The sequence below is a fragment of the Caloenas nicobarica genome, chromosome 9, assembly GCF_036013445.1.
Source record: "Caloenas nicobarica isolate bCalNic1 chromosome 9, bCalNic1.hap1, whole genome shotgun sequence".
In the NCBI taxonomy this organism is placed as follows: Eukaryota; Metazoa; Chordata; class Aves; order Columbiformes; family Columbidae; genus Caloenas; species Caloenas nicobarica.
In genome coordinates this window covers 18,730,467-18,755,201 of record NC_088253.1, presented here as the reverse complement: position 1 = coordinate 18,755,201, position 24,735 = coordinate 18,730,467, and the positions used below count along the sequence as shown (strand labels likewise).

General features: G+C 39.9%; 1 protein-coding gene across 3 annotated transcripts in view; it reads right to left on the bottom strand.

The window, feature by feature from the left end:
* Nucleotides 1–5,319: 5,319 nt before the first annotated feature.
* The window catches only part of PHAF1 (phagosome assembly factor 1), a 32,007-nt gene continuing 12,591 nt past the window's right edge, over nucleotides 5,320–24,735 (bottom strand). Inside the window, exons 6-18 of one of the 3 annotated variants that reach the window (XR_010606673.1) lie at nucleotides 24,415–24,494; nucleotides 19,822–19,916; nucleotides 18,360–18,457; nucleotides 16,539–16,651; nucleotides 14,406–14,539; nucleotides 13,740–13,823; nucleotides 12,973–13,055; nucleotides 12,132–12,175; nucleotides 10,825–10,868; nucleotides 9,397–9,455; nucleotides 7,748–7,820; nucleotides 6,830–7,292; nucleotides 5,320–5,502 (exon numbers count right to left, since the gene is read on the bottom strand). Coding sequence is in view for 2 of the 3 variants with exons in the window: in XM_065640823.1 (XP_065496895.1) it covers nucleotides 7,203–7,292; nucleotides 7,748–7,820; nucleotides 9,397–9,455; nucleotides 10,825–10,868; nucleotides 12,132–12,175; nucleotides 12,973–13,055; nucleotides 13,740–13,823; nucleotides 14,406–14,539; nucleotides 16,539–16,651; nucleotides 18,360–18,457; nucleotides 19,822–19,916; nucleotides 24,415–24,494 (997 nt within the window). In the remaining variant the exon portion in view is untranslated. Of the gene's footprint in view, nucleotides 7,293–7,747; nucleotides 7,821–8,499; nucleotides 8,565–9,396; nucleotides 9,456–10,824; nucleotides 10,869–12,131; nucleotides 12,176–12,972; nucleotides 13,056–13,739; nucleotides 13,824–14,405; nucleotides 14,540–16,538; nucleotides 16,652–18,359; nucleotides 18,458–19,821; nucleotides 19,917–24,414; nucleotides 24,495–24,735 lie in introns of those variants that run through there. The other 2 variants (XM_065640823.1, XM_065640824.1) reach the window with 2 other exon arrangements.

Here is a 24,735-nt window from a genome sequence, read left to right as displayed (position 1 = left end):
CATTGACCCAGTTTCAACAGTTTTTGTTTGGTTCTGCCATTGAGCTGGAAGTTCACAGACCCCAAACGTGAGCAGAATGCCGGAGGGCAGTGCTGCACCCCCTGAAGTTCAATAAATTCACTACCGCAGGCAAAAATCTTTGACTTCAAGCTGGAGATTGTTTCCTTAACGATGGGGTCTCTTCAGGAAATCCTAAAACCTTAGTTGTGTATGAGAGCTGGCAGGAAGGACCCTCTACCGACCTTTCTGATGCATCTGAGAAAACCCAAACCATTCATTTCAGAATGACATTCTGAGCAGCTTTTATGAACTGGCTAATTCAATGCACCAGTCCGGGTTACGCTACAAAGCCTTGCTTGGCATTTTTCATGACTAACCCATGAGAAAACATAAAAACATCTTAAGTGGGTTCCACCAGTAGCAAGGAAAGCGAGCAGACTTCCTCGAGGCAGACATAAACGTCTGAAGCCAGTACAGTACAGTAGGTTTTATTGAAGCCCAGGGATCCACACACAGTCAAATTTTGTTCCTACTGCACATAAATAGCCAGATTTGGTCATTATAACGAGCAGAGCTGGCTGGAACCTCACATTTAGCACCTCCGAATGCATCTCTCAACACACAAACTGGTAGCGAATGCCAAGATGCATCATTTGGTCAGGCCAGTGCTGACTTAGCCATCGTAAAAAAGAAAGCCAAAGGCAGCTCTGAAGCAACTGAATATTAAAATATTGTGCTTCCTGTCTGCAGTTTAATTATTCATCTTTCTACAGCAGGTTCTCAGAAGCAAAACCCAGCTGCAAAAATCGAACAGTAGAATATAATCAAACGGCTCAGAGGATCCTCACTAAAGCACTGCTGGACAGTGCTGAAAGATCAGCAGATCAGGGGAAAAAAGAAGTCTACCCCAAAGCACAATTTGGAGAACTGCTGAGCCCCTGAGTTGCGCCTTCCAGCTGGAGCTGCAGGTCTCGGCAGCCCTGAAAACGAGCCCACGACATCCCTAACGATGCTATTAACTCTGCTGACATTCACCAAAACCAGTAAAACTTTTAAATCCAACTTTTCATTATTTTCTAGGCTTATGGTCAGTAAGAAAACCACACTGAGAAACGAGAGGAAAACTAAATCCTGAAGTACATCTGAGTCCCTCCAAGAGCAGCCAACAGCTCCCCCACCAGTCCTGACCAGCCCAATGCTCCCTCCAACCCATCCAAACCCGGCTCACGGATCTTCTCGCTCTCCCTCCAGCCCATCCAAACCCAGCTCACGGATCTTCTCGCTCTCCCTCCAACCCATCCAAACCCGGCTCACGGATCTTCTCGCTCTCCCTCCAACCCATCCAAACCCGGCTCACGGAGCTTCTCGCTCTCCCTCCAACCCATCCAAACCCGGCTCACGGAGCTTCTTGCTCTCCCTTCCTTTCCCAGCCCATCCCTTGACAAGCCCAGTGAAAAACCCCATGAAATAACACAGGTCCGCATTGACTGCCTTGTCCCCAAGGGGATGACAGAGCTGGGTCAGGAATAAAGCCGCGATATTAAGACAAATGCTCACTGCAGCTGTAGGAGCAGAAGAAAAGGGTGAAACCATCTTAGTAGCCTCCATATTTATAGATGTAACAGAGCTCCCCAGTGAGGAACAGGGCAAACTTGGGGTTTCACGGGTTCGGTTTTTCTAAGAGAGACCAGCGGAGGTGAAAAGGGAATACAGTGATTCAGGCTGCTTTGATTACTTAGCTGATTAGACTGCGCACTGCATGATCATGCAGGGCTTTTTTTGTGAGTGGTATTTAAACTAAGCGTCTCGCTGAAGGATATTAATACTGGAACAAAACCGATGCACTAAGTGGAATATGTAGCGGAGGTGTGAAACACTAAGGCACTTAAAATCAGCTTCCAAAATTGCAATATGCAGTACTTTAAAATGACAAAGTTAATTAGGGTATGAAAGAGAAAAGGTTATGTTAAAGCAGTACAGTCTAGTCCAGAACAAAAGTTGTTATAAACCTGATCTTACACCACACAAGTGACCTACCCTACAAATTCCAGCTTACCTTTCCCACTGTTTTGATCGGTCTGTGTTCCCAGATCATGCAAAGGAATGACTTTGCCTGCGGGAAAAATATACATCCCTACAAACAAAACAAAAGCCTCGCATATAAGGTTTGGCAGATAAAACATTTAAAGAGTGACTTTACTAGTTAGAGCTAGAATCCACATAGGTAGAGAATATGGTATTTAAGTTCAGCCCGAACCTTCCAAGCAACACAAACTCCCTGCAAAAACAAATCCCTTTGTAGGTGCAGTTTTCACTCGGGGAACTGGTTAAACCCTGGCTTAGAACAAAGCACCCTCCTTCATTAACTCCCGACCCTTTTGTAATGCTTAAGACTTAGATCTTCAGTAAGCTCTATTTTTAATTTCCCCTTATTTTGCTTCAACCTTATCTCTGAAACATCCTGGGCCATACCTTACATGAAAAGAACCAACTGCAACTCAATTGTATTTTAACTCCCCAAACACACAGAGCAATGTATTTATATTTGGCTCCATCTGCTGTGTCAGGTTGTGTCTGACATGGTCAGCCAGAGAAGACACTGCTTTGTGTTGGTGTAGCCAAGATAAAGGAGGTATAATTAAAAAAAAAAAAAGGTGTTTATGGGGCAAATGGAACAATTGTATCTGCAGAGATGGAACAACATTTTTTGCATCACACCATCAAAAATTATTCTGAACTCAGCGTCCTATAAAACACAAGCAGCCCACGTGAAATTCTGCCGTATCAGACACCTTGGTCCTCGTCCAAATACTCTGGAGCATTTAGCTACAGCTCGGACATAACATTTCTTTCAACATAAGAGCCACCCGGCTTCACACGTGCAGATTTACTTTCACATCCATTTGGAGCCATCAAACACAAAACCTGACAGACCTCCAGCTCAGCGGTGCTGCTGAGTGACGGTCACAAACGACGTGTACAGAGTCCATGTGAAGTGGGCACCAACGCCCTCGCTTTCCCTTCGGAAAACACCAGCTGGTGTGGAACCTCCAGCCAGCCCCTGATAACGATGAATCACCGTCTTGCTGCAATGCTGAGCCGTAGGAAACATTCTGTTTCAAACAAGTTTGATGGGAGTTCTGGAACACAAACGATCATGAGTGCATGAATCAGTTCTCACACACCACTCGATCACTATTTCATAAAAAAAACCCTCACAAAACCAAACCTGTCTAGAATTAGAAGTGTGACAGTTCCTGGCAACAGAAGATGAGGTTTTCTTGACAGGAACTGCATTTGGGGGAACAGAGGGTTCTAGTATTACAGAGCAGCACTGATCTATATAGTACTGGCTGTATTTTAATATTCACCGGAGCCCAGGGACTGCTTGCAGGCCTAAAGAGTACGGGAAGAAATGTCAGTTTCACCTCCACAAAGAAGGGCACAATAATCAGTTTTATTAAGTGTAAACAACTGAAATACTGTGGAAAATATTGCAACATTCAAGTTAAGCAGAGACACACACAAACTCTTTAATTTCTGCACAAAAGGCACACATCAAAATTGGATCATATGCACAATGTATTTTATTAAAAATGTAATTTTACTTAACATTGTGTCAAACAGCTTTATCACATGAAACCAAGATGATGGATCAACACACACATTGCCCACAGGCACGTATCACAGATCTAACAAGGGCACTTGCTGAGATGGGATCTGACACAGCCCCAGCCCCCGGGTTCCTTAGGGAGGGGATGGGGATGGGGATGCACCCTGCCCAGCTGGCCCAGCAGAGCTCGAGCTGGCACCCTGAGCACCCACCGCTCTGCCAGGAACAGCTTTGGGTTCAAACAAACAGCCTTGTCCCAGCCCCTCCTTCCCCCCACACCATCCTCACCTTCTACCCCAGAGCTCCTCAATTCCCTGTTCCTTCCTCTCTTCAATCTGGAGATTCAAAACTGCCACCAGTTCCCCCCACGCTGTCCAAACCTTTTCACACCAGCAAGTCCTTAAAGCTCCACAGCAGCTTCCCTAAAGCATCGGCACAGGAACAGCTTGGCTTAGTGCAAACAGCAGCAAACAAATCAAACCATCTCAGAGGAGCGAGCTATGAGCAGCTGCAATCACAAAGGAACGGTGAGGAAACCCAAAAGAGCTGCTCCACATTATCTCCCTGTGTCCTTCTTCAGCTCTGCCTCTCCCCAAAGTCAAATAAATGCTCCATGCTCAGCCCATCAGCAGCGGACAAGACACAAAGTTGCTTTTAATTTTTGTCTGCTACAGAGGAACTTTTCAAGACGACGGGACTGACCTAGAGAAGTATGTGGGCTGTCAAGAGAGCTGATTTTATTTATCTACACTACGCTTTGCCTCAGAGCATTACCAGTGAAGATGGAGTCCCTGAGGTTGTTAAATACTGACAGCCTGTCCTAAGGCTTGAGGCCACACTACAGCAGCCTCCTGACCTCACGCTTCTGAGGAATTTCAACCGAATATGCTTGAAGCAGGATATTAGTAGCATATCCATTACTCAAATCGTCCCATCAAGAATTTACCTCCTCCTGCAGCTAATCTGGAGCCTTTACTAGAAAAGGATTAACTAAAATTAATTGAAATTATTAGCAGGATTGCTGTCATGTTTTAGTAACAAGCATGAGCACGCACGCCATCTCAATAACAGAGAGGATAAAATTCTCCGAGAGCACGCGGAGCAAGGTTATTTTATATTGCAAAACTGAGGGATGCTGGAGGAGGGAGAGCGAAGTGCTCTGCCCTGTGTGACCCCGCCAGCGCAGGAGGGATGCGAATGGCCCCAGGAGTTTCAGCGCTGTTCTACTGAAGTACCTTAGGGCATGAGAAAGCAGCAGGAGAATTCACATTTGCTCCTTTTGCTGCAGAATTTCTTCCATTCTGTTGCAGGATATTCACACTCTTGGAAGCTTGATCGATTTTAACGATACCCAAGGGCTGCCGTGAGTGTAACAATCACGTTTTTGAACACAATACAGAAGCCACAGTGTTATTTACCATATTGAAAGACTTTCCTTCTCCGCTTCAGGGTAACAATTTATAATATGCTTTCATGTGTCTACTAGAAAATGGACTGCAATTATGTTAGTTTTTATACTGCTTCTTCGGAGAACAGACTGTTTCGGCTCTAAAGGAGGAACACTAGTCACATACATCAAATGTAATGTCTGAAAGACAGTAAAATAAAGGGACTGATTGGTAAGGAAAAAAAAGCAAAAACATTCATGATTTTATTACAAAAACACCCAGCAACTGTATTTAACACAAAAACAGTAACTGAGAGTCTCATTTTATTTTTCTTTCAGTGTACATGCTCATTATTATTCCATTTAATTTACAGAAGGGCTATGTAAAATGAAATTAAAATTAGAGAGGAAACAAAAGGAAAGTTGAGGCACAGGATTTTCTTAGCAAGCAATGATCACAGGAGACAGCACAGATTGAACAGGGATTCAACAGGAGTGACACCTAGGGATAAACGTAAACAGTAACTTTTTCCTTATCCATTAGATTCTCCATGGGGCTTTTTTGTTTGTTTTAGCAAAACAGTTTAGAGTATCACAGTATACAGGAAGACTAAATGGCAAAGAACATCTCACACACACACACACACTTATCCCTGCTACTGGTCCAGGATCCAAAACTTCAGTTAACATTCGATTTCCTATCTCTCATTCATTGATAAACTATACAGGATTACACTGTACATGGAGTTAAAATTACAAAAATGTCATATTTACAAAATCTGTACACACATAGTAAAACTCACAAAATTGTCATCTATGTATCACAAGTTGCTACACCAAAATATTAAAAATGGGATAAAATTATACATTTCTCTTGTCCATTTTTAAAAAGGGTTCAATATTTCAAAGACAGACCACCTATTTTCCCCCAAATAAGACTGGTAAGAGAACTAGAAACCTAAAGTATCCTCCTGGGATAAAATGTCGCGAGCAGCATCTCCCAACTAGAAAGAAGCCTAAATCCTGTCTGCTGGGGTGGGGTGTGCAGTTAGCATTTATGTACAGAAATGGTGAAACCACAATAAGGATGTCTTTGGCTAAACCTTTGGCATAAATTAAAATCACACATCAAAAGTTACAGAGAAGGTTTTCTTGGTGGTGACAGAGCCCAGGAATTTCTTTACGAGATACCATTATATACAGCTTTTCTTTCTCTAAGGAAACAGAGTAGGAAGAAAGGATTTTGGAACAGAGGCAAATGAGGCAATGCTATTTCTTCATTACATTTTTCTGTAGTATGAAAAATCATATCAAACCTTTTCACTAAACATAATTCAGCCATAGAAACGACCTCTTCCAGATTTTTTTTTTTGAAACTGCATATGAAAAAAAAAATTAGTAAACCAGCCATGGCAGAAAAAAATTGTTTCAGCATATCAAGTACATATTAGTGCAGGAAGGTGGATAAATTTGATCCACTGTATAAATAAGCTTTATGCACAGCGTACATTAAATAACCATCACACCCCACTCACACCCAGTACACAGATGCTCCTCAGTGAAGATAAACGTTTATCAAGTAATTAAAGTGTATGTAGTGCAAATGTTACAACCAAGTATTATGCACATGCTACTTGCTTGGTTTAAAGTTACACAAAGATGTGGTGCCTGAAATCATGGACATATATACATCCTTGTCACACTTGGTACAATGTCCTAAGCCACAGAAATACCGATGTGTTTATATCTATATATATATATACACACACGTTTTCTTAAAATGTGACCACCACATCAATACGGTAACACAAACAGACTAAAATCAATACCTGCTTCCAGATGCTCCAAGGCTCAGAAAGTTTGTGCTTCTAACTCTTGCAGTCATTATATGCCCCTCTTCCATACCCCCCTTCTGCCAGCTGAGAAGGAGGGACAGTCTCTTCGGGTCTGTGCTGCATAGGATGAGGGCAATGGAGAGGAATAAACGACGGCACAGGCACCTAAGCTGCTTTCCTCCATCAACAGTTCCATGCCCCATGATGAAGGGTTGAGAGAATTTCCCTTCCACACCGCTCTTGGGTGGAAAGGTTTGTTGAAAAAAGAAAAAATCATAACGTGCTTTCCATATTATAAGTGGCAGCAAATCAAGGCACGCTGTACTAATTTTGTAGCATTGAGATTAGCTGACTTTGCAGGGGACGCTCACTGGGGAAGGTCCGATGTTCTCATCTGGCTGCTGGGCCGCGTTGGGCCATAGAGAGTAACAGAAGCTATGTGATTATTCTGCATCACCTGCAAAAGGACGGCAGGGAAAAAGGGCAATTAAAAGAACTGTACAATAAACAGGAACTCAGAAGAGTGAAAATGGTGAATACGGAACTGATCTGCTTGAAAAAAGAAATCCCAACAACCAAAAAAGCAGCAAGCTCTTGGCTAGTTCCTAAAAATGGTCTCTAGATTTCCATGACACATTTAAACACCAGCATGCTCCACCACTACTCAGAGCTGAGCACATGCATCTCCTGCTAGTACGAGTTCTAGGTGATAAACGTGAAGTCCCAACGTTAGCATGCAAACGTGCAAGCTCAGAGAAGAGACTGGAAAGTTGCCTGTTTCTGCCAATAAGCTCTAAAAATGCAGCCACTCCCAAGCGCTGGCTTTTCTTGAAAAGGGAAATAAGAAGCCAGTAGTAATAATAGCAAACTCCTCATCTTCTCTTGCTCAAATACAAAAGTTTTTCATCTAACCTCAAAGATCATTCGTTGCAATCCAAAGCAAAAGGTTGACCCAAATGGGTTAGTGTTGTTCGGAGATGATGACCTGAACAGAAAATAGGGGAAAAAGAAAAAAAAACGATGTGTGAGGATCAGGAACTTCTTAGGGAAGAATAACCACTCCGTAATACAAGGTAAATTATGGCATCTTTATCATGGCTTTCATCAAAAGAAAGTACATCTATGTTATGCAGCACCACTGCTGGATTCAAAGTGAGCCAGAGGACACCTCTGCTTAATGTCACAGAGCTGTTCTTCATACTCTGGGAGAAAGTAATAAAAAAAATTGCTAACAACCTCTACAGGAAAACTCTCTTTCACTGAACTTAAGCAGGAAGAACCCTGAAAATAAGCAGACACATAGGAAGAGAAAAGCACCATGTAATATATTACAAATTATTTTTGGGCAAGATCCTTTCCCACTCTTCAATCAATTTTATTTCTCAGCCTTTACCAAATGCATTTACTATATGCTGTCATAATTCACTGGTTTTATCATGTTAAAAAAAATCACCCTGTAAGATGTTGAAATAGAATAATCCAAATTTTATTAAACAGTATTTTTACCATTAATGTATCACTTGTCCTTCAGATATTTTGGATATTTTTGGATCATATATACGACAATAGCAGACTCTGTCTGACTGCAATGGATTTTAGATTACAGCCAATTCCCACCCCCCCCCAATATTTACCTTTTGGCCTTTCTTGTAACTGGTCAGTTTCTCAAATTGCATGTCTGAGACATTTGAGATGTGCTCAGTAAAGCAAACAGTGGTTGAACTACTTGCTACAACACAGATGAAAAACAGAAAGGCTCTATGTAATCACTGTTTCACCTCAGCTTTACGTGTCTTCTGCTCTAACGATCTCATTGGAATAAAACAGGAGTAAAGAGGAACAAAGGGCACAATGATTTAGGGGAGAAGGCGGGAGAGGGGGTGGAAATCAGACTCAAAATCATAGGAAAGCCTGATGAAAATACCTTGTTAGGTATATCTGGAACTGCTGCGGTATTTTCACAGCACCCATGACTTACACTTGTCTCAAGATACATCACAGTTTCATCTCATTATCACAGAATGACGGCACCACAAGCAGGTAATGCCTGTTGAACCCAACACGCCCCTCAGCCCCCATAGGACCTGAGCAAGCGTAAGGACACTCACTATTCTACCTTCAGTCAGCCTGAAAGAACTGCAGAGCAGCTACATATGTTCATAAAAGCAAAACTTCTTCAGACAGACTGCTATCATATACAGTACACAATGTGCTACACGATGTCATGTTGTTGAAATGCATGTGCCTAGTATAAAAAAAAAAACCCCTACGCTATTTATCACATGTGAACGGAGAAACTTCTTTACGTGCTGCTTTGCTCTTCTCCAGACATTACAGTTCAAGGAATTTTGGAAATTGGATTCCAAAATTTTTCAAGGTTTCATTCTGCATGTCAGGCTGTTGTCTGAGAGCACCTACCCAGTCTTGTTAGTAGCCAAAAAGTCTGAAACTGTATCAGCGAAGCATCCTAAAAGTAACTAATGCAATCACCACCCTTCCTCTGCCTAAACAAATCCTCTGGTATCAGCTCGATCCCTGCAAGGAAAATAGAGATTCTTTACCTGTGAAGTACCACTGGCTTTTCTACAGGGTGCCCCAGAAGATCCTGAATACTGTCCCACTGTAAACATATCAAAGACTTTGTGTTAAAATGAGGCATGGAAAATCCTTCATTTTACCTAGGAAGAGGGTTATGTACATTTCTGTCTGTGACGTGCTCATTTGCCAAATAACAGAGAGATCATATTTACAGAACTATTTTGTGACTGAAGCCATACTCAGTAATGGCAACTATCCATTACTAGGGCTAAGAAATCCTCTCAGGGTTTATTCTAATTTTGTCCCAAATCAGCTTTGGATTAGAATTATTAATATAAAAGAATTTGATGGGTGCTATGGGTAAAATGTAGCTGGAAAGTCTTGTAGCATTTCAGGGACATCTTGGAGAACAAAGCAGCTGCAGGAAATCTCAGCATAATATCCTCTTACGTACCTTTGCGGAGGGAAAAAATATCATAGCTGCTACCTCTCTCAAAAGCCCTTCCTTGATTTAAGTGACAAGTTTAGAAAAGAAGAGAGTTGTACTATTTAACAATTGGGAATGCCCAGCAGTATTCATCACTCTGAGCAGACTTAACAAGAAGCTGCAGTTTCACACATAGGACTGAAATAAGTCAAAGCGATGAAGGCTGTAAGTAATCCAAACCAAAAAACAAAGAATGGCAGCTTCCAGGTTGCTGATTCCAATTTTTTCATCCCAGTATGGGCCCCAAAATTCACCAAGGAAAGTCTTCATTTGGTAGCCCAGGAGGAGCCAAGGGAGCAGAACCAACCCTGGTTGAATGTTAACTGTGAAGACGCTGCCCAATACCATTTCTGAGAAGTTTTTCAGCTTAATGTAGCTCTCAAAACATGCAGCAGCAACTGCCCAGCTGGGAACTTCATTTAAGTGGTAAGGCTACACGGTGTCCCAGGAGTCCGCTGTCACCAGGAGGTGTCACATGAGCAGTGATTTTTGTAAGGCCTGCTGCTGCTGCTTGAGAAATGACCCATTACTGGCACCCTTCAGAACAAGTGGAAGGACACTGGACCCTCTTGGTTAAATACTACATGTCTTGAAGAGCTACATTAACTAGAAAAACTCTGAAAATTTTATTCAGAAATCTCTCTTTCAGCTAACATTCAGCCACCACTGCTACCACTTTCCCATATCACTTATTTTACTGTTCTTTTTCTACCTGCAGGTATCTTAAAATGCAAAGTATGCAATAATTTAGTTTACTTGAAGTGTGCTATTACAAATGCCTTTAATCCTGAACACAAGATGTTTAAATCACAAAACATACATTAACTTTTGGCCTTCAACTTTTCTATTTCAAACCAACACGGCACAATGGCTATTATTTCTTCAAAGTGTACATTATATTCAACATAAATCATTTAGATGGTTTAAGAATAGATGGAAAACATTGGGTTCTGCACAGATTTACCTTGCTGTACGTTGTACATGTTTCGGTCTGTGAATCAGCACTATCTATGAAAGAAAAACAGAAAAGCCTTTATAGTTTAACAGTCTCCTATATAGTCTTTTGTTTTGGGATGTTAGTTCAGATAGCAGGAGACATACAAGCAGTAGATCAGTTCATATACAAATTTACCAGCATTTACTAGCAACCAGAATTGTCAACAACATTGATTAAATGCCAGTTAAGGTGATTAAACAAATCTGCCTATTTACAAAAAAACCCCAGACATATACAGAAGAGATTCATGGTACTACTTGAAATGAATAAAAAATAATCACACATGAATGCCTTAGAAGTACTGAACAATAACCTAAGGGAAAATAATTTAAAAGTGAGAGCTTTCATGCTTATTCTCATGACTGAAGTACAAATTAACTATCATATAAGCTTGGATATGCAGACATTGTTTTTCCAGTTTTTTTAATCCTCTACATGCTCGAACTGCTGTGACAGCCACAGGAGAGTTGCACTTCACACAGGGAAGTGCTTTCAGGGAAAACCAACCAAACTGAAGAAAGGAAAACTTTAGTTAGCATCCAGTATTCCCTGGATAATCAAAATCCACACTTTCCCAGTACACCTGTTAATTCTTACTTATTTTTTAAGTCTACCCTGATCACTACGATCTTCAATCAAACAAGTTTCCCCATGCTTTGTTGAGACTACTTACACATACAGAGCTGGGCGCATCTAAATATCTTTATAGAATTCAGAACTACTGATAATATGTATTTTTTTCAAATGGAGATTTTCAAGTGAACACAACAGACATACTTTGTCTACAGCACATAGAATCAACATATTCTGAATGTTTGTTCTCATTCCCAGCTAAACCAGTTCATATTAAATAGCATGAATAAACCTTTCAAGAGCAAGTTCAGCATTAAAAAGTTTAACAGTGGATTGGACATACCAGCTCAAACTAACACTGCCTGACAGATTTTGAGCCTCCAGGCACAAGGTAATTGGTTTTAGCAGAGTGGCAGGATTATAGAAAATTAGTGATGTTGGAGCTAAATGTTTGTATGATCCAAGTAAGTAAACAAGGTAGTGTCAGTAAAATCAGGGAACTGATAATTTGTCCTGAAGTATCTTTTCCTATTGACAAATAGAAACTTAACCCCAAAATTTCTCCTGTGTCTCCATGACTTTTGCTGTTGGCATCTTCTGATAATAAGAGATGCATTGGAAATGAAAGCTGATCATACTTCCTGCTTTGAGCACTTGGTGGTACAAGCCCCCTGAAGCAGGACAAGACATAAACTACTCACCTCGCTTAATGACTAGTGGAATCTTGAATTCACAGCGATGGTAACTAGAAAGTGCAAATCATAAAGCTATTAGAAAACAAAAGACCCAAAATAAACTGCATAGCACAAACTCAGGGCTCTTAATAACCAGTTTAATGAAAAGTCACATGAATAATAAAATGAGAGTCTTGATGCTAACAGATTAAGAAAAGTTCTCATTTCTGTGCTCTATACCAAAAAAGCCAGCAGCCTAGCAATGTCCTCACATGCTTTTCTAAAGGATACAAAAGGTTCTTCAGCACAAATTACTCTGCTGTTACACAGAGTGGATGGAGAAATACTCAGCTTACAAACAGTACTATAGATTTATAGATTATGACAACTGCCTAAAAACATGTTTGCTTCAATCAGACATCCAATCACTTATTCCTTAACTCATATTATTCCCCTAAAGAGTTTACATTTTAAAAGTATTAAAATATGTTCAGAAGCATGAGAGATTATTTATTTTAAACCACTAACTGAAATAATGTCAGGAAAAAACCAGCAGTCTGCCTACCAGTAAATGGACACTCTTGTTAATACAAAGTTTGCCGCTAGCAAGAGAGTTTGCACATTACAGCTGGATCAAGGGCTACCTGACCCCATTTACTTCTTTAAGACATACTTGATAAAATAAAGGCATTTAAAAGTAAAAAGATCATTAAAAAATGTGCTAATAATGACGGCTGAGACCTCCACAGGTTACCAGATACACCAAAAACACCTGGGGAAAAAATACTGGAATTCTATCAAGGGAACACAAGATTTCTTTTTCAGGTGTTTTAAAATACTCTTTAACAGATCAGTTCTTTACACTTACATGTTAAAGTTGTAATGACCAGGATAATTTGTATGTAGGACAAATTTCTTCACCTTGTGAGTGTTTGCATCAAAGAGGATATCCTGTTGAACAAAACCAAGACAGACATGAAACACTTTGTATAGAGGAAGGTGCCTTTCCCAAACTAACCTTAGTTATAATAGTACCTGTGTATAGTGATACATATTTATCTCATTGGAACCCAATGGAACTATGAAAAAGCAGTATTTGAACATGAGATTATTTGTAAATTCAAATAAACACACATTTCCTCCAGCACTCAATCACAACTGCAGTTTCATTTGCTCATGTTGGAAAGTTTTCTAAGGAGGTGTCGTTTGCATATTATTTACAGTAGAGAAAAGCAAAATAGCTGTAAGGAGGGACGTGAAGGTTGAACTACATCTCACAACTCAGCAAACTTTCACAATTGATATACCTCTCTCAGTTCTGTGGGACAGGAGCACAGATTTCAGAAACAAGAACTAGTATATCTACACATCAGGCATGGCAGAGGGAGAAAACCCAAGAGAAGGCCCAAGCGCCAACATAAGGAGCCCTTCAGCAACTGGTGGAGATGATAAAACGCTACTGATGGAATTTGCAAAAGAAAAGTCAGTGTTGTGCTTCATATCCAGAGGTTCCTAAGGCAGTGATCAAGAGTTTTGCAGTCTCTCATTTCCCACAGCCTCTGACCTTCTGAAAGGATTGCTGTGCAGCGAAATCAAAACTTCACATGAATTTGATTATGAAAGCTTCCCACTCACCACTCCAAGAGTGAAATAATTGAAGAAGTAGTCATTGCACTTTGACGGGACCTGCTTATGGGGCGAGGGCGAGTGGATTTTCATCTGCAAGAAAGACATTTTTGCGATGTATTTAATAACACTCACAAAGATGAATGTCATTAACAATATCACTACATTCAAACAAATTGCCATAATCTCATTTGAAGCCCTTGTTCAAATATGTAAGACACTGTGCTTCATGACAGGACCATCGGCTGCTTGCAGCAACATAACGACACATTAGGGTTTTGCTCTTTTTTAGTTATCTGAAGTAAAAGGTATACTCACATGCTGCTATGTAAAAACATTAGGAAAGGATCGAAGTATATGCTAAAGTTATTTTACATAAAATATAGTTTTAAAATAGGTAGCACACACTTGCTAAGGCTCATTTGGATTCAATTTTTAAACCAGTTAAAATGATTTTTAAAAAAAAAATTAAACAGGTTTGCATCAATTTAGCTTAAAAAAGCTTTTTAAAATCAAATTATGTAACAGTTCATCCCAGTCTATTATATGTCAAGTGAAGCACTCATAATTTGTACTACACAGAAGTTTCCCTTCACTGGTCTGGCAAAACGCGGGCCCTGTGATTAAACCGAGACAGCACTGAACAAAGTCCTGTGACTGAATCCGTTCCCTCACCTTATCTTCAGACTTGTAGAAGACTTTGTGCGGAGACCCCAGGGTGCTCAGCACATCCTGGCACGAATCACCGAAGTACACACAACGCTCAAATACCCGCATCTTGGCGTCGGCTAAAACACCCGGGCCACAACCTGGGGAATGGAAAACAACTCAGAATTCATCCTTCCTGATCAGGGAATGCATCTGCAAATCAACACCAAAAGCTTAGCATTTCTCTATTTATCACAAAAAGGCTGCATTTTTAGTCAATAGTGCCAAATTAAATTTAACCCTTTGTTTTGCAAAGGTTTAAATGCTTCTTATCAAAGTGATGTATGTGCTGACTGTTGCACAGATCCCCATCTTAACCTCCAGCTTCAGCAATGCTCTCTTCGCTTCCTGCTGTTCAAATGAATGTGACTTGTTTTCCTAGTCAGTCTCAATTTCATCAGCTGATTATTAGCAGTAAGTACCAGGAAATAATTCTATCCTTAAAATATTCTACTTTAGCAACTAAAGATGAAGCTCCAGCTAAAAAAAAAAAAGCCCGTGAAGCGAGATTCCTCATTCATATTAACTGTATCAGAAAACATACATTCTTTACTCAAGATTCCCATAGCTTATTAAATCAATAGCAAGTATGTCTATGCAAACAATGTTAAAAATGGACCTTACTGAACAGCCATTACATAGATGAATGGCTGACACAGGTTGCTAGATATTAAGAAATGGAAAGATCTTACAGTGTGTGACCCCATTTGCTTTCAGGAATGCAGCATCTTGCATTTACGAGAACGCGCGTACATGTATGCAGCAATTACTGCAAAATACAGGATGTGCTCTACGTACACACTTAGCTTTTCTCACTATACATTATTTATGTAGCCATTTACCCAATAAAATAAATCATAAACATCTGATTGAGTCATCCTTGATTTCTTAAGCAAGAGTTACTTCAAATTAATAAACTTGCAGAGAAACTTGTGCTAGAACAGGTGTGTAATATGTTCTGCAAAGGAGTTTCTGCAAACTTTAGCAAGACAAGAACGACACATGTCCAGATTGCTCCTCTGCAAGTTTTAGTCTGAACATTAGTGATGTATTTTCATAATTACTTTATTCATTGACAACATTTCCTTTAAGCTGCATATATACATTTTTAACTAAACTTGACACTCTACCTGAGAAGTATCCAATTTCTCAAAATCATTTACATTATTATGTTGTTATAGCTAACTCCTTGCCTAGTACACGAGGGGGATATATGTTCCCTGTCCTAGGCAGCTCTCCATTATCTTCCTCTGTAAAAAGAGAAGCAAAGTAACTTGAAAACGTCTGCTCCGTTTTTATTCATAATTTTTTATTCTTCATCTTAAATTTTCTCCTTTTTTAACTTTTGCGTATTGGGAATGTATCCAAGTGCTTCCTCAATATACACACACCTAGTAATCAGGAAAGGTGAAAAGCTGAGCCTGCTAATAAAAATCGTTACAAATAATCTCAGTATTTTTTCTTAAAAACATTGCCAAGTGTCAAGCTATGGTGACTGAACACGGCTCCTTTGCAGTCATCATATCTTTCCCTAATTTCTAAGCCCTCCTCCACCTCTAAAAGCACACACAGGAGAAGGTATTCATCAGCCTCTGGCACTTTTGCGGCTATCTCCTATAGCAAATGAAAATGGAACTGAATTTAAAGTGCAGTCCAATGCTGCAGCATTGATGTGGTCTCTTGCTGGCATTTTTAAAAGCCTTCCAGAATTAATCACAAATATACCAACATTATGCAGCTCACTGTACATAAGGTTTCTTGATTTCTCATGTTTTTTTCAGTGATGTACTTGCATCTGTTTTATTCTACAGATAGACCTGAAGACAAATACCATTTCTGCAAAGAGACTCTAAGGACCTGGAACTACAGAGGACAGGGCTACAGTCCTCCATGATTTTGCCAGGGCAATGCAGCAGCAGGTAGACTCACCTTCACAGGGTTTTTATTGGGTTTTGTTTCCAATAGTTCAAAATAAGGTATAGAGAATACTTTGAAATCACCTGTAAAATCACCACAAATAACCTATGCTTAATTTATACAGATTTATCCCTCTTTTCCCGAGGAAAGCAACTGGTTCAATGTTCTCAGTGTCACTAATACCTGCAGTGAGTAGGCGAAGCCGTAAACCTGAGGGTCCAGTTCCATCTCGCAGAACATCAACGTTCTCAGCATACACATTACCAAGGAAACAGCTGAGGGGCATCAAGGGAGCCCTGAAACCAATCATACAAAAAATGTGCATAGGATTGGCTTTATCTTCACATTTTCCATTAACAAGCTGGTGCCAGTTCACTGGAACAGAGCACGTTAATTTTGGCAAAGCCTCATTTAACTCAGACTGAAGATTAAAAGTTATATTAAACACAAGCATTGTAAACTCTGGGGAGAAAGGAAGAGGAACAACAAGGCAGCACTCACACACAGGACCTTTACTATTAATGAAACAAACAGCATGTTTCAAAGACTCCAGAAATTACAAAAACTGTACCTAGGCTTTGGATACCTCCTATGAGGACACATCACTTCAGACTTCGCTCAGGGAAAACAGAAGTTGTACAGTTTTTAAGATAGTTACTCTTTGAACTAGGTGTATCAACCAAATGCAACCGAAAAGCCTTCTCTGTGATGCTCTCCCTGCTCTTGGGATGGTACTACTCCATAGTCCAGAACAGGAATTCAGCTCGTGCAGGTACACCGCAAACAACTGTTCTGCTTTATTGGGCCAGTTCTCATTGTAATTCAATTACAAGAATATTTGAGAAGCTTATAACAGCCCCAAGAAAGATATTTTCAATGGAAGGGCTGCTTTTTTGTGTGTTAGTTTGGAGATGCTCTGTAAAATTCACTTTTCGTCTCTGAATTTCTTCTCTGTGTGAATGATGTGAGCTGAAAGTCAGGCTTTGAGCTCTCAAGACACACACACCAGAGCTGCTGGTGCTTTTGCTAAAGCCCACGATGTCACAGATGGGCACAGACAACTTTCTTCTGGAGTGCACTTATTTCTAATTAGGAGACAACGTCTGCATAAACAAGGTTCCGTCCCTTCTGAGCAGTAATTCACAGATGTGTTCATCTTCTCCTAGCATTAAAACACAACTGCCTCTGCAAAAACTACCACCTGATCAGTTTGAGTATTCATAAGCTGAAAGGAAGAATTTACAGAAGTTCTTTCAATTTTTCCGTGAGTAAGGAACCCAAGGAACAATGTTTTTAGAAAGAGCAAAATGTCAGATATTGTACAATAAATTACTGCTTAAAGGAAGACAGAATACAACCATAGAAAACATCAACTGTACTAAAATACAACTATTCCATTAGTATTAAGGCATGAAAATTAGTTTCCTCAGAATGCTAATTTCAGTCAGGTAACTGCAAATATATTGGATATATGGTAGATTATGCATATGGCTTAAGTCTGAAAAACAGATATTTTATTATTTTTGTATAGTGAGTGTTTAAGATCCTTGGCAGGATCCTATGATGACATATACAGTACCAGTGCACTACAAAATGACCAACTGCCTACAACAGGTTTGATTTGCCTAGGGAGAGGTCATCAGCATACAAAGAAAACACAGAGCAAGAATATCCTAACTACATCTCTTACTAGATACACTACCTTTCCTCCTTTGCTTAATTAATTCACTTTCAGGTCAATTGAATCAGCCTCCTACAGCTGAGCCAAGCTGACTTTATATAAACATAAATCAAACAAACATTTGATTATAAGGTCTGAGGATGACACCTATGGAAATTCGAGCGAGGTTGGTATCTAAAGGCATTCTGCACACTACCAAATTCATAAAAGACCCAAACCGAACTAAACTATATGATTATATTTAGCATTCGCCAAACCTGAAACAAATGAGGAAGAAAAAGCATATTCTAAGTGATCAAAACAGCATAACCAGCTGTACATACTTGGTATCCTGCAGACTGTTTCCGTTGTAGATGTACATACGTTTCACAGTCGCACCATGTGGAATTTGCAGAGAGGCTAAACCGTGGGCAAAGTTAGGCTGCAGATAAACAAAATCATTCGTGTTATATGACACAGGTCGAAGTGATAAATTACATCAGAAATGCAGTATATGCTTAGCAATTCAGAGAAGCTTCTAGCCAAAGATAAGGGGGAAAACCAACACCAAACCCCCCTTCTAGATGGTGTTTCTTTACATTACACTACTCCTGGATTCCCAAGCCAGGGTGAAATGCTCACTACGTTTATCCACCGAGAGATGGCACTAGTCTGACAATTAGCCATGCTGTGTACTGAGAATTCAAGTTTTCTCGGTCTGATCACTTTCAACTAGCAATTTAAAAGTATTGGTACTGATAGACTGCATCCGAGTTTTAAGAAATAGGCTGTCCTAAAGGTCGAACTTCTCTTTTTCTCTCCCACTGCCTTAATTTCAGCCTTTTAACATTTCTTCTGGTTTGTAAAATGCTTTTATCTGATGAACAGATTCATTCATTAAATAGGTTTTCTGTTGTCCTTATCACCACATTCTTACACATATTGTTTTGATAGGGATTTTGAGTGCTCTCATCAAATAGAAGCCAGATCCATTCTTCCAGTGCAGTAAGAGCACATTTCTTTCAACTTTGAAGATGGCAAGGCCTTCTTTAAATGCTGGCAGCACACCTTGCTGGCATTGGACAGAAAAGGAACTAACTTCGTCTTTATATGCTTCTTTTTATTCTAATCCCATACAGCATGCATTCTTTTTAACCGATAAGCCTAAATAATACAACTGAGAGCACTTCCATCCTGACACAAAACAAGATATAAACACATACGCTTTTGTGGAAATCACAGAAAACCTAATCTTGTTTTGACTATAGACAGTGATTTCCAAATATTTCAGAGAATGCAGTAATACATTCAATTATTTAGCAACTCATCCGAATATTTGGTGAATACGCAAACAGGCATCACAAACAAAGCTCATTCATTTGGCTTTCTAAAAGCACTCATACTGAAGGACACTTAAGATTAAAATGTATTTTATGAACTCTATCCTAGTTTAGTTGCGTAATGACTTTGATGAGATTCAAAAATAACTGATAAAAGAACAGCCTTCCAGTAGATTGCTTAATATTTATGTATTTGCATAGAGAGCGCTCATATTTTTAGAAGTCTCCTTTCAACAACAGAATCGCTAGTCCCAGTTCATGATGCAAGCAAAATCTCTCAGCGTATGCCTTCTGCTAAAGGAAGGAAAATTTTAACTTTGAAACGCATGAATAAGAGTGCAACTGAGGACTTAAGTTCCTTCCAAATTACTGGTTTCTTTTGCTCGCAGGCAAGATGCTGTAGGTGATATTTTGCAAGTACCATAGAGGCAAAAAGACTATCCATTAACTAAGAAGGATTGCTGACCTCGTACTTCGGCGTTTCAGTCCAGGAGTCTAACTGAAAAGAAAACGACAGTCCTCTGAAATTGAGGTGAAAGAGTTGCTCAGCTGAATTATACACTAAAAGGGAAAAGAAAGCAAAAAAGTTACCAAAATAAACTTAAGAATCCTCCAGTTCAGATTTAACAGTACTTTTATCACCTTGGTGAAGTTACTACATCTCAAGATACAGGAGGAACACAATTACACAGGACAGTAACAGTTTTCCTTTTAATATGTTGCAGTAGAAATATAGCAATAAGAGAAACCTTAGGTTCACAAGAGTTACCTACATAAGCCTGTAGGCACTAACCTATCCCTAACGATACAATTACACAATATGACACAATCAATTATACCTTCATACCACTAAAGCAGTTTAAACAGCTACTACTAGTCCAAAACGATTCTGTTCATTGTTACGCGAAACACTTGGACAATTTTAACCAGAAAGTCTTTTAAATGGATGCGCCCAGTAACACTGATAAATTCCGTATTTCGGACCACTGAGAAACACAATCCCCGAGTGAGAGCTCACAGTTACCCCCTGCTACATCCACCTCTCCTCCCCAAGACCTCTTGCAAGCCCCAGTTCAGCTCCCTGCCAGCCCCAGTAACACGGCACAAGGAGGAAATGCTTCTGACATGCGGGTCCTAGGCCACTTACAATGAAAATTAAAAATAGTATCACCAGAACAAAGAGCAGTAATAAATTAGAACACGCACAGACTTCCAGCTGTCATCACGTCACAAGATGTCCTCATTTATTGCAATAAATTGCACATCATCAACTATAAACAGCAGTAAAAGTCATTTCGGTACTTACTCTAACAAGACAGACTGTTTTGTGAGACTATGGAAAGCTTAAAAACAATCCCAGGGGACTGGGAGCTTGCGAACAGTTTTGGCATTGATGCTACCAAACTTCAACCTGTGCCTGGCAGTCGCTGGGGGGAACACAGTGTTCTTCTAACACACAGGATCTGGTTCATTTGCAAAACAGTTTGAAAGCAGCAGAGGCAAAAAAAACAATAAAGCAACACTCCAACTAGAGAAGCTTTCTTCCACTTTACCGAAGGAAATTGGTTCAATATTCTCTTTTTTTCCTTCCAATTTTATATTTAAGATGACATAGCATAGAGAGAAAATGCATATAAATATATTTCCTCTCTCTTCCCCCAAGTGTCTTTCAAATGTTCAACTTGAGAGACATGTCACAAGATCTCTGGACAATGCCAGACCGCCAGGACAGAAAAGTAATAGTTGAGCAATAAGCATTAAGCTTTCAAAAGTCATTATTTGCTTTTTCTGCAGAATGTGCTGGTTAAGAGCATTTTCCCTGCTTGTCACTCAAAGGAAAACGTGTGGGGAGAGGAAAATGTTTCGATCTGCAGGAAAATTACACAAATCTCTCTCATGTGATAAATTATGATGCATCTTTTCCAAAGCCCACAGCCAGCTGGAGAAGTATTTTTCCCCTACTCATGCCAAGTGTGATATCTGATTATACAAATCGCCTCAGTTCCCATCCCTGCAATGTTTGTTGATGCTCAGGCTTAAAGGGCAAGGAAAGTTTTTATCCTGAAGAAGTTCTCATGTCTCCCTCAAGGCCATATGTCACAACCATGTGATGAAACAAGATAAGTATTTTTAACTGTTATTTTAAAAAAATTATTTACTACACAGGTATCCTGCAGAATAATTATGTTGAAAATTGCTGATAGAAGCAAAAAGACTCCTCCTTTGCTGCTGCACTCTGGGTGAGGGCAAGGGAGAGAGTTTGCCTTCCAGGAAAGCAGCAACGTGTGACCAGCTGGGAAATGTTTCTGCAGAGCAGGAGGGGACAAAGCCACTGACATCAGCAAGGCTGCAGAAAGGACACAGTCCTGATAAAAGCAGAGGCAGATCCACAAAGTCAAGTCTTCCCGGTATCAAGCACAAGACTCTTCTGGCACCTCAGGGGAGTTTGGGCAACCTCTGAAGTCTCTGAGAGTTCTAGAGCTCACGGACAGGATCCCCCCGTCCTTGCAAGGCCGCCGTGGCAGGAGGAATAGATGTTTTTCTTCTTCTACCTTATGACTTCAGCTCAATCCCACAGCCCTTATCCATGCTGAATGGCACTTCGGCAAACAGCCACGTCCAGAAGGACGCAGGACAGGATGCGATTTCAACAGAGCCACTGGCAAGAGCAAGAGCTTCCCAGCAGGAGGTCAGGTCAGAGAACCATGGAAATGTGGGATAAAAAAATAATCTTGGCTTGGATGAAGTTATTGACCTCCAAAGTGGTCATATTTCAATCAGCCCCATGACAAAGATACCACCATGTTTCAAACTAACATTAGCCAAACTAATGAAGCTGGTTGCAATTTTGCTGATGACTCTTCTTTTTTAAAACCACTGATCTGGCAAAACCAAAACTGCTCACTGAAGCTCAGTTTCGACACAAAACCATTGCTAACCTTTTGAAATATGTTTTGAAACTATCACTGTATCCTGTTGCAGGAAAGTTCTGCTGCAACCACCTTGGTTTTAAGTGAAAGAGGACATTTTGTTTGAAATTCTAAATACTTTTAAACTTAAAGGGCTGCATTGTGTTTTTGGAGGTGTACTGGTACAGGGAAGAAAAGAGACAGTTATGTCACGCTTTCATTCACAAAAACTGATGTTTGGTACTTTTGTCACGTTAAGAGGAAGGTCCTCCATTCTCTCCCCATCCCAGCTCAAATTCTTATGGGCCATGAAAATATCATCCCTCCCACATGCTGAAAACTACTCTGTTTTTTTTGCCTTTTCTGTTTCAGAAAACACAAAAAGTGTTATCAAAAACTTGCACTGCATGATACGGTTCAAACTGTTTATGACAGGAAGCTTAATATAGAGCATTTACTTCTACTAAGTAGGCTGTTAATGGAAGATACTGGATTTCCAGTGAGGAAACTGAATTAGCAAATGCACTAGTGAAATAGTGACAGAGGCAACATTTTAATAAATAAATGTTCATATCTACATGGCACTGGATTAAAAGATGTTATGAAAAACTATCATCAGATGAAGTGAGTGTGCAAGTTTTCTTAATGGAACACAACAGGCACGCAAGATCTGGCAAATTCAGTACAAGGACATTCGGTGCCAAGCTATCTTTTTAAGTGTTTACCTACAATTTCATGCAGTAATAAAACATGCTATTCCTATCATAAGCAATGCTTACAGCTGGTTATGTATTTTATGGTTCACAATATGACAATTTTGCAAGCACTAATGCCACTCTAAATATTTGCAAAAAAACCACTGTCACAGAACAAGTAAAACTTATAAACTGTCAAGGATATGAAACCCCTCTTGCTCTTCCTAAATTCTATAAGTTCTTGTACATACTATTTCCATAACAGATCTAACTATAGATCTGAGAGTTTCTGCCTAGAGGAAATGTTAAGAACATGACCAAAGTGAAGTTTAAAAAGGCCAGTTCTGGTCTCTGGAGTATTATGGCTAGAAATCCTCCAAGATTCATTTATCTCCATCTGATATTCATCTACTATGGCAGGCTTTTATGCAATGATATTCCTTTAGCCACATGACCCTCCACAGTTAATAAATTCAGTTCTGCAATGTGCAAGAGCTTGTCTGCAGAGAACAAAGACTGGCTGTGCAATTGCCATCAATCACAAAGAACACTGGCCTGTTTGGGATCAGCCTGACTACTGCAAATGGACTGGGTTAAGCTAAAAATAGAAAATGATGCTCTCAAAAGGGTATCTTGCCTATATGGAGTTAATCTTCTTCCTTGTTATGCCACTTTGTGACTTCATTTCTTGAAGGCTCCTGAGTGGTTTAATTATAAATATCCTCGTCAAATTTTCACCGCTGTCTTATTTTCATCACCTAACAAACCCCTGAAATAAACACTCAATTTTTCATGTGTAAACAAGGAGCTTAAAGATAGTATTTTTGCAGCTACAGAGGTGGTGAACAGCCAAGGAGCTGTGCAAGAGTCAGAGTGGGTTCAGCCAGGTTAATTAAACTTGTCTTGTTCTGGTCATGCTGCACGTAGGCCGGCTTCCCACCTCCCCAGTGGCCCCAGTAACAGGAAGGAAGCGCAGGCCAGTTAAACACAGGCTCAGACTTAATCCTGTGCTAGCAGGGGTATAACCACGTCCTAAGAGCAAACAGTCCTGGCTGACTCTGCACAGAGATCAGCTCAAATGTCTGTACGCTCATGGTATGCTTCATCCCTAAGGACACTGGAGAGCTGACCGTGCATAAGAATGTGTAAAAACAACAGCATCAACAACGAAGCTCACAATTTTCTGGTACTGGCAGCTCAAAACAGATCATTAATGACATCTGAACACACCATTCCGTGCCAAATAACTCTCTGCCTCACTATTTCACTTGAAGAAAGTCACAATTGAATTTACGGTACATTTTACGTGACATCCCAGCTATAAGAATACGACCATTCTGGAACACAACTACAGATCGTTCACAATTCTCTACGCAAACATACAGTGAAAGACTTCCTAGAAAAAAGTCTGTCATACTAGGTGTGCTGCTGATTCTCACAAATACTTCAGCTTACCTCCTGGATGTGTTGCTCCAAATGACTGATCAATTTGTTCTATAGTTGGAGCAATTGCCTGAGAGTTAAAATGGACACCACTGGAAAAGAAAAGAAAATTAATCTCCCTTAAGAATACTGAACAGATTATACAAATGTTTACTAACAGCAATACAACATCTAAATTGGAAGAAATTTTCTAAGACTGAAGGAAAGAATAAACTAGCAATTTAACCACATGCTACGTTCAAGAAAGAATAACTATGTTATTTTTTGACAGTTTTTTGGTTTTTTAACTAGAATGACTGAAAAAAATAATTCAAGATTAACAAAAAAGGAGAT